The sequence below is a fragment of the Apis dorsata genome, unplaced genomic scaffold (assembly GCF_000469605.1).
Source record: "Apis dorsata unplaced genomic scaffold, Apis dorsata 1.3 scaffold_50, whole genome shotgun sequence".
Taxonomy (NCBI): domain Eukaryota; kingdom Metazoa; phylum Arthropoda; class Insecta; order Hymenoptera; family Apidae; genus Apis; species Apis dorsata.
The window spans coordinates 250693-261319 of NW_006263351.1; the positions used below are offsets into that span (position 1 = coordinate 250693).

General features: G+C 37.8%; 1 protein-coding gene across 12 annotated transcripts in view; it reads left to right on the forward strand.

The window, feature by feature from the left end:
- The first annotated feature begins 5043 nt into the window (after nt 1–5043).
- The window catches only part of LOC102672047 (disks large homolog 4), a 281358-nt gene continuing 275774 nt past the window's right edge, over nt 5044–10627 (forward strand). For 5 of the 12 annotated variants that reach the window (XM_006608853.2, XM_006608855.2, XM_006608851.2 and 2 more), the window contains exons 1-2: nt 5046–5350; nt 5388–5954. In XM_006608853.2, the coding sequence (XP_006608916.1) occupies nt 5507–5954 (448 nt within the window). In that variant the 5' untranslated portion in view covers nt 5046–5350; nt 5388–5506. Of the gene's footprint in view, nt 5351–5387; nt 5955–10627 lie in introns of all 12 variants that reach the window. The other 7 variants (XM_006608849.2, XM_006608861.2, XM_031514915.1 and 4 more) reach the window with 4 other exon arrangements.

Sequence of the window (10627 nt, forward strand, 5' to 3'; positions counted from 1 at the left end):
ATATGTTTGCATTAATATGTTAACATGATATGATTCGTAACTACATTCCATTTTGATAAAAGATATTGAGTTACAGATATATAGGATTACTCCAAAAATCATTATAATTTATATAGAGATAGATATTTTATTTAAAAATAATTAATTAAGACTGTTGTTATATAAATAATAATTCAGAATATCAAGAAAGATTTGATCCATATTTGTTAAAATATTTAAAAAGAGAACATGTGTTTCTAAAAATATGTATAAAATTTCAGAATATTTTTAATTTGCTCATATTTTACGAAAAATTCCTTCAATATTCTACTATTCTAAGGAAGATTAATTAAGAAAGAAATATTACATTTTAGCAGATATTTCAAAAAATAATCTTAAGAAAATATACTTAATTTATTTTTCAAATTATCACTCAAATAACTAACGAGAATCAAAAACTTTCTTTCTTTCTTTCTTTCTTCCTTTTAAATAATCAATAACTCGTTCCTCTACTCTTCCATTTACCAGAATTTTAAAAATTACAGAAAATTACCATCCTCTTCAAAGATCCCTCTTCGTCCGATGAACACCTTAATCGCACTCAAATAGCAATCGAGATGTGCCATTAGCAGAAAGATTAGCCGATTAGCAACCGACCGTTCAACAGTCGCTAGTTCAACTATCGATGAGCGTTTCAATCGAATTGTTCATCGGCGGATCGTCGAACGATCCTTCCCTAACGTCCATTCGTATCCCCGATGCATTATTTCGCGATCGTAATGATTTACTGCACCGACGTGATGTGTGCAGGCAGCTGTATTATTTCTGCCCGGTGATAATCGCGTTCGTTCGCGGTTTATTTATCCGTGGCCGATGCATTTGATGGGCCGGTACGGGGACAAAGAGGCCGTTCAATTGAACGTTCGGCGAAAGGATACGGGTCCGAGTGTTTTAACCATCCGTTTATATCGATCACGCTCCCGTTTAATCCTTCCTTCTCTCCCCCGATCTCTCGATTAATTATTTCCTTCGATCGAGATTGCGCCGATTTTTATGGCAATCGTGATTTATCTTATGAGAGAGAGAATACAAAGGATCCCATTTACATGTCCTATACTGAAGGGGAAGGGAATGGCTGTTTTATTTACGATTTATTTCACGTCCAATGCTATTATACATATATATATATACTTGTGCGGAAGAGAGGAATATGATTATTCGAGGAATATATGTTATTGAAATGGAATGGTTATTGTAAAGAATTGGTATAAAAGTTTTCAAGTATCTTGTTCGAATTAAAAAATCAACGATAATTTTGCTTTTATGCAAGAAGTTTTGTGAATATGTAATGGATTATAAGTTATTATTACAAGGTAATTAATTCTTTTAAACACGATTCTTTAACGGTACCCATATTATAAAATGTTAATAATCTTCATAAAAAATTTCGTCGGGGTTCACGTAAAATCTGGTTATATATCATGTACCTTTTCGAGGTGATTACCCTAAATGTCACGAGTTTTGTCGCTAACGTCCTCTGACGTCACGTCCGTGAATAAAAGGCGCATCATTAAGCGTTGAGATAGGGTCATGAACCTGAAGGACGGTGCATAAATTGGACTTATTTGCCTCTGAGGCGAAACTCTGAGGAGAGAAAGGTTAGTTCAGCCTTCGTACTGGATGCACTAGTTTTTCAAATTCATGAATTGAATTGAGACAAGATAATGGCCTCGAACGTTTCATGCGTTCCAATCTTTAAATCATCGTGGTTCCATGTCAAACTTTTGTCGTAAATTAATTAAGTAAAAATAAGAAATAGTAAAGATAGATTAATCTCACGATGAAATGAATATAAGTATTTAAAAATTAAAACTCATAGATTGCAAAGTTATAAAAATTTAATTGAAAATTATTGAGATAATTTAGTGTTCACTTTCAAGTGAGATGATGCTTATAACGTCTGGTAAAATAATAGTCAAGAGTTAATTAAGTAAAAATAGTGGAAATAATAAGAAGAAGATACATCTGAATCTTTTTACTACACTATCCTTTTTCACATTCATTCATAATTATACGATTCTTTAATACGTTTTAACACGTGTTTAATTTTCTTTTATAAATATACTTCAAACAATTTAAAAAGAGAACATTTTCATTCTTCTCGACGCGTTAACTTCTTTTTTATTTAAGTAAAATTTAACGAATGCATTATTTTAAATTTGCGCGATATACTTTAATCCGACACAAGTTTTATGCTTTATTGCAAATTAATTCTTGCGTAACATTTTTTACGTGAAAAAGAAAAAGACTCAGATATAATTAAATATATCTGCTCTCGTACCAATCTTGCAAACTTCGATTATTCAAAATCGGACGTGTATATACTAGAATCAAGTTTATCAAAGATCTTCATCCAATATCTCTTTCCACTTCGTACGCGTAATCCATTGAAAAAAAATTCAATTTGCTATTTGAAAACGGAGAATCGTCGTTAACAAGCAACCCCTCGAGCCGAAGATTCAAGTTTTAATTGTTACTTGTACGTGACAGATACGAGCATCTTGTACGTCGCAGTGACGAGGAGTGCCAGCAGTCAGTACTCGAAGAACACACAAGTGTTTTCCACTACGCCGTTCGTCGAGATCCTGTCACAATTTACAACTTCATTCCTCTTTCCATCTCTATTTCTAGTTGTCTCTCTCTCTCTTCTTTCCCTCTCCTTTTCCATCCCTTCCCATTTTTCTTCGGTTACTCGACGCTCGAGTCGATCCACAAAATTTCATTCCAGCTCTGTTTCATATTCCATCTCGAGTCCTGTCTTCATTCTTCCTTGTTTCAAAACGCGTCGAGTAATTTACTCTTGATCAAACTTTGCATTGTTTCGCGTTCAACAAGATATTAGGATACGACAACACCGCGAAACTCTAATAGTGAGATCGAATCGCTTTAAAATTTGGGCGAAAAGCTGGTTGAGAAATGAAATATATATAATCCTGTTGAATCAGTACGTTAGATTGTTACGAATTTCAGATTTTTTTCTACACTTTGGAAGAATATTCTACGAGTGAAATGGTTATTGAAACGTATATAAGAATAATTCTAAAATTGTAAAATATCAAACGAGATACCATTGGTAATTTTATTATAACTCTTTAAACGAGTATATACGTATATTTTTATCGGATACTTTGGCAAGTAAATCTTCTCAAAAAAGAGAAATGAGAACATTACAGATTCGACACAATGAAACACGAGTAGTATAAAATCAGCCGATAGATCAAGAATACGAAACACTTATATCGAAATATGTTCCTCTTGTAACGATACACTTGTACTCGAAGATCTCATTTTTCGCGAGGTTATTAACCGCATCGTAGGAAGGATCCTCCTCCTCGTAAAGCATCAGAAACTCAACTCAGAAACTGGGGGGAGGGAAAAGGGAAAAATCAGTTCGAATCAGTTCGAGTGTGTTTCCTTTTACCAGAAACGAGAAGAATCTCTCCGATGCCATCCTCCTCCGTAACTTTTCCAGGCCGTGGTAAGAAAGGACCGACTCGGGGATCCTCTTAATAGAATTCAACCAAAGAAAGGGAAAGAGAGAAAGAGAGAGAGAAAGGGAGGGGGGGAAAAAAAGAGAAACCTCGTGGGTGGGATCGACAAGGTCTTCTTGTCGTGCTCGGATAAAAGAAATCCCGGACACTTATCGGGCCTTTCTCGTCCAGTTGCTTCGAGCGGAGCACCTAAATCTTCTCTTCGGAGCCGGTTTACACAAGTTTAAGAAGAGGAGGGCGCGTTTATCAAATCCGTGGGGGAGGGGAGGATCAAAACCTGTGTATTCGACGAAAGGAGGCTGATTCACTCGTGCGTATCAAGCGGAAGTGGAGAAGGTTGGCCGGGAAGTGCCGCCTCAATGGGAGTGGATCCTCGTTCCGGAGGGCCGCATTCGGGAAGAAGTCGCGCAGCTCGATGGACCAAGGAGAATCGACGGAGCGAGGGGACGCTCGTGGTTGAAGCGTGGCGGCTCGGTGGTGGAGGACACGGGTGGCGTTGGACGGGTCCGCTCGTCGCGATTTTCCTCACGGGTCGGGGAGGGTGGGAGAGCAGATGGGAAGAAACGGGTCGACGAGTGAAACTCCGCTACCGACCACGAAAGGAAACGTTAACGCCTGTTGTTCCGCCACGGACGAATCTTTTCCACTTTTCTAAGTGCGCCGTTCGCCAACAGTAAACCGGAGAGAGTGCGCGTTTGTCCGGGGCTTCAATTAGCCGTGATCGTCTCGCCTGATGCGAGACCCAGATGCGAAGTTTCAGCGGTCGCCATTCGGTCGTTTCATTCGGTCGTTAGCGTCGTTCAAGCTTCTGGTGGACACGGTCGACTCGGGCTTCGACATTGGTCCGGCGTAGTTGCGGATTAATAAAATTCAACGGGATTTTAGAGTTTTTGTTTTAAAATTGAGATCAGCCGGATTATCGTTATTGCATCTCGTAAACAACAATCGTGCCTTTAAATGATCTCTCAACAATAGAAACGAAAATTCTTTTGCAAAATTTTGCGAATCATTCTGCCTTTTTTACTATATTATCGTTGAACGAGATATATACATATATATATATATATATAGAGAGAGAGAGAGAGAGAAAGAGAGAAAGAAAGAGAGAGAGAAAGAGAGAGAGAGGAAGTAGCCGCTTCAATCTTAATCCTGACGAATCTCGCGCGTTCGCGTTGTCAGTGAAAAATGTGGAAAGCAGCTGGAGGATACGGGGCACGGGATCTTCCATCTGGACAAATTCGCGGAACGAGCGTGCTCGTGGTGGTTGGAGCGAGTGGTTAGGAATCAAATCGATGGAAGCACCGCTTGAGCCGGTGGCGCGTTGAAATGGAGGTGAAGTAGGATTACTTCGATACTTGGATAATCCAAAGAAGAATGGAGGTAGAGCGACGAAGAATTTACGGCGGATAGGTTCCATTAACGGCGAGACAAATCTCGATGCGACTGTGACGAACTGAGAATTGGATTCTGACGATCACTCGCCTCGAAGAGAGGAGGGGGAGGGCTCGTGTCTGAGGAATCGTCGAGGGATGCAATTTTCAATGGAAAGAAATATATTACATGTATAACAGAGAAACGAAACGCACAAAAGTCTGGTAATATTATTTAAATTCTCGAGAAATTGAAACGATGAGCGAAATCGAAATCTCCTTTATAAAAAAGAACGAAATGAATTCGTGAGATACAATCAAGGGAACAAAGTAGTTAAAAAAAAAAAGAAAAAAGAAAAAAGAAAACTCGATCTATCTAATCGAAAATCCCGATCATCCAACGGATCCATAAAATCTTGAACGTTTCGAGAAACGAATTTGAAAAAAGAATCTGAATTTACCTCGAATTAACCTCGCCATCGAAACGAAAGGTTTCGAAACAAAGGGTTGGAAACGTTGCTGGATATAATAAATCGAGCAACGATAATCAGCAGCGATCAGGCTGGAGGACGAAAGGGAGGCATTGTTCGCAAAGATTTCAGTGCTATGCATCGTGTTGGCTCCTGGAGCCTCGATGACCTTGACTCAGCGAGCATGAAGCACCCATCGAGGTCACCGGGACTTGAGATTGCTATGGCACTGTTCGGCATGGTCTGGCTGCTGCGTGTTCGCTCGGAGATGCGTCGTTGCTCGAAATGCCGGCACGAGGAGATCCTTGCGGCCCAGCAACAGCAGCAGCAACAACAACAACAGCAGCAGCAGCAGCAGCAACAACAGCAGCAGCAGCAGTTGCAACAGCAACAGCAACATCATCACGTGCATCATCATACGCATCATCAGCAACGCACGCTGTCGCAGACCAACAGTCTGCTGCAAACGCCCGACGACGCGGTCAGCTCCTCGGCGAACACTCTGTTCACTTTGGACACGCCTGGCGCCGCAGGTTCCGCCGGAAGTTACTGCGAGGTGCATGGATTCGTGCAGGCGAAAGAAGGTAGTACTCGTTTCGTATATATCGTTTTCATTTCGATTATATTGAATTAGTAGTTTCGAATGAATTTCTTTGTCTATTTTTCTTTTCCTTATGTAGGATGTTAATATATTTTAATTTTCGGATACTTTTGAAAGGTTTGTTGATTGTAGAAGCCGAAATAAATGTAAAAATTGGTACAGAAAAATGTTGGATTTTATATAGTTATTATTTATACAATTATTTATACAGTTATTATATTTTTATATTTTTTTGGCTTCTAGGATTTTCAAAGATGTCTCAATATATTAATATTCTATATACGATTTGAAAATATTTTTAAATATCATGCATGTTTTATGGATATATTCATTGGATATTTTAAGAACGTAAGATATAGATGAATGGACTGAGTAAAAATCTTTTTATTTTTATTTAATTTTATATAGACACACTGTTCTTCTATTTTACGTGAAATATGAAATGAAACAACGAAATTGTCTTATTTAGTAAGATTTTTACAGCGAAATTTATTTATTACAATGTTAATAGATTGATTATTTTTTAATATATTAAATAAAATATTCGTTGCTGTTAATAGAATTATAAATTGTATTTATTCAATACGTATGAGCTTTAATAAAGATAAATTAAAAAATAATGAAATATTTTTACAAAAATTAGATATGTTAATTTCACTGTAACAAGTTATTTTATTCAATTTATTCTATCGTTAGTTCATTTGTATAAAAAATAATTATATTATATTATAAATTTACATTGTTTATTCTAAAAATTTTTACAATTTCAATTATAATTTATATTTCTATTAATTATTGTTTCTACTAATTGCAACGAGTGCTTTGATATATTGAAACAGAATCAATTCAATAACATGAACGATGTTCACTTTTTTTTCAAAAAATAAATGATTTCAAATGACTACACGATCTAATACAATAATTAACTCTTTTATAGATATCTGTCGCGCGAAATATTAATATAATTCGTTGTACACTGTGTAACATATTTGCAACGATTTTTCCACGGGGATTCACAAATCAGAAATGCAGCAAAAAAAAAAAAAAAAATGCTGATAATCTTCTGGTCGCTCGAAATGACTCTAATCCCATGCCACAGTTCGTGGAGAACGATTATGATTTCCCGAGGAGCACTTTAAAGAAGTTCCACGCTACTTTTGCAATATGCCGGCGCCATATTGTTAAAGAATCGAAGAACGTTAGACCGGATACTCGGTGGAAGTTTTCGAATTTACGAGGCGCAGCGCAGTCGGCCCGTTTCCGCTCCGTGTGTGCTAACCAAAATCAAAGTAGGTCGTTTACATGGATAGCGTGGGGAACAAAGAAAGACAGAACTTTTATTTGCCTATAGAAAAAAAAAAAAAAGAGAGGGGAAAGGTCGTAGAGTGGCTTGCCTTCCGCGGAAACGGCGCGTTGGTTCAATTCCGCTGAAAATAGGAGTTTCAAACTCGATTATTAATAACGCAAAATTCATGAACGTGAACTTTTCTCTCGCTTTATTTCCACCGTATATGCGTATACGGTTATAGTGGGTAACATCGAAAGAAGTACCTATCGTAAGATCTTTTGAAATTCTCCATTTGAAAAACGTCATAGTTGATAGTTATTACGACTATTAAGAGTACGTGTATTTTTATTGAACGTGAATTTTTCTATTAAAGAAAAATTATATCTTATCGGATAAATAAGAAAATTTTAACATTTCTTTTTCTTTTTGAATTTCATAAAGGATTTCATAAAGTTCATAGCTTTCTAAATTCTTCTATTTGAAAACATTAGAAGCAAAGCATTTGAGATAATATTATTATCGACAAATCATACGTATGTATTCGACAAACCAACCAACGAATTAGTTTTTTATCGGTGTTCCTCATTCATTGGACATAGTTACATCGTGGCGCTTTCACGAGTCGTCGAGCTTTGTCGAGTATCATCCATTGTTTCTCCAACAACGGGGAAGCATCTGTTCCATAGGTAACCGTCCTCTTAACTCCGCTTCCGTCGCTAATGTTTGAATAGCATTGTATCACCGAGGCGAATTCGCATTAAAGATCAACCGAGCGAAGTTTAGGATCCCTATCTCTCGCTCGTCACAGAAATATGCATAATTTGAGACGAATGCTTGTCGAATATCAATTAGAGGGAGGAAGTTAATTATCTGTATATCTGTGCAAGTAATTAGTCTGGCAGAAAATCTTTCTATTCGAATGCAAGAATTACATGGAACTTAGGATGATTTATGGGAAAAAAGGAATTATTTACTGCAGGATTAGATGTGCCTTTATCAAACTATAATTATAATAAAGTTTCCTGATTCAAACGCAAGAAAATAATTTTTGATTCGACAATGTATTCACCACGTAACAAATAGAAACAAATAGACACAAAATAAAATTTTTAATTGGAGCTTAAAAAAGAATTTGTTTCTTAAATCGTCTATCTAATAATCTGATCTATAATATTACATTAAATCGTTGTATTACGTATATCGTATTACACAATGGAAGAATTAAGAGAAATTGGCGGAAATTATACGTAGTATATACCGGCTCGAGTTAAAGAGGCGAGGAGAAAATTAAAGGTAAAGGAGAAACGGGAGACGACTGGCCATCGCGCGGTTGTCCAATGGAGATAGTGATGGAGATAAACGCTATCTCCGCCTTGCCTGCCCGGTCCTGTCCTCCTTTCCCTGTACGGCAAACTTTTCGTTTCTGCCCTCCGGCCGAAAATTAGAAGCTGCAGCTTATAACGAACCGTCTCACGCTCGGAAAAGGGGATCGTTAAACCATCGCTCGATGTGTAATTTCCTTCTCGCCGTAAAAGGCGAGGAGGAACGAAAAGCCACCTCTCTCTCTCTCTTTTCGAGAGAGCGCATCCCCTTTTCATCCACTGTGTATCCACCGTGGTCCACCACCACGCTCGACCCAGTTATGAAATAGTTTTCCTCGTGGCGCGACGTGGCGACTCGGCCACGGTATCGCGCTTTAAAGCTGAAAGCATGTTCGTGTCTTCCTCGTGGTGGAGGGAATGCCGCTTGTCGTCGTATTGTTTCCAGTTTATTATCTGGCCGCGCGAGACTTTTCTCGCGGGAGACCCCGTGGACGAGAGACGAATAAAAGAGAGGCGGAGGATCGAGAATGGGGAACGATGTTTCCCGAGTTTTGGGATATTTACGGTACAGAGTTCGGGAAAGGCAATTGTTTTTATCCTCTGTCGACCGGAAATTCCAGGGAATCCTTAGAATTCCTTATCCCATCGATTGGATCGAGGGAGAAGAATATAGAGAGATAACGAAATTTAATCTGGTATATCGGTTACCGATATCTGACCTCCTATACAAGAAAACTAAACTCTGTTTAACAAAGTATTTTGTCACCGACCAAAGTTATGCGAAGGGTCATAAAGTAGCTTGGAAGTTTCAATAATAGGGAAAGTTAACGAGTAAAAGTGATACGATCTGAGAGATCTTGAGAGATAAATATAAACGTTATTATTGGTTTAACAGGAAGGAAGAAAATTGCGAGTCGAATCTGGATAAATTGTTATTTAACGTTGCGATGTGATATAAACATTTGAAAATTTCAAAAGATTTCAAAAGAAATCCATTCCGAGAAATATAAAAAATAAATAAACAAAGTACAAATTTACTTGCCGTATAAAATACTTCCTGAAATATATATTTATGTTATTCCAAATCTAGTTTAATTGCCAAATAATTTTTTAAAAAAAAAAGTGATTTCAAAGCAACGTAATTCGAAAAGCGCTCTTCAAAGCGCCTACGGTATTTGCTTTTTAACGCATCTCCCTATAAATTTGCTCTCAAAAATTGCATAATTAAAACGGATCGTGTTGCGGAGTAATTGCGAAACGGACGGCCAATAAACAGTTTCCGTTTCAAGCTGCGTGACAAGGTTACGACAAATTTATCGAACTTTGTTTGATTCGCTTTCAATCAACGTGTCATTAAAATCTGCGCAATTTGCCCGGACACACTCCCCCTCCACCCCCGAAACGAACGTACCGCGCGAAATCACATGTATGTATATATATATATATATATATATATATATCACGTGACAAATATAATCCAGGCATCCTACAGATATTAATATCCAAAATTGATTAACTAACGAATCGTTTATTCGCGCAACTCGCGAATATTCGCGAAAATCAATTATCGCGGGGAATTCGATTGTCGGCCGGGGATTCCCCGAAAACTTGGCCAATTTTGCGAACGATAACGAGAAGGTGGCTACATCTGTTTTTAATTATTTATTATCCGATATCATTCGGTAACGAGTTCGCGAGCAGTGCTTAGCGAATGAAAACCGTGATTCACAGATGGAAACCTCGTTATCCTGATTCGCCCACGTGAGAGGGAAGCGAGGGAAAGAGGAGCAGTGGACGTCAAAAGCAGGGCCGATGTTAATTTATACCGGCTACGAAAGGAAACCATTTCGCGCGGTTGTGGGGGAAGAGAGAGAGAAAGAGAGAGGGAGGGAGAGAAAAAAGGAGAAGGGAAAAAAGGAGAACGGAAAAGGCGGAAAGAGAAAGGGAGAAAAGAGAAGGCTTTCCACGTGCATTAACGCGAATATCTCTCATCGTTTCGTGTAAAATATATATATATATATATATATATATATATATATATATATA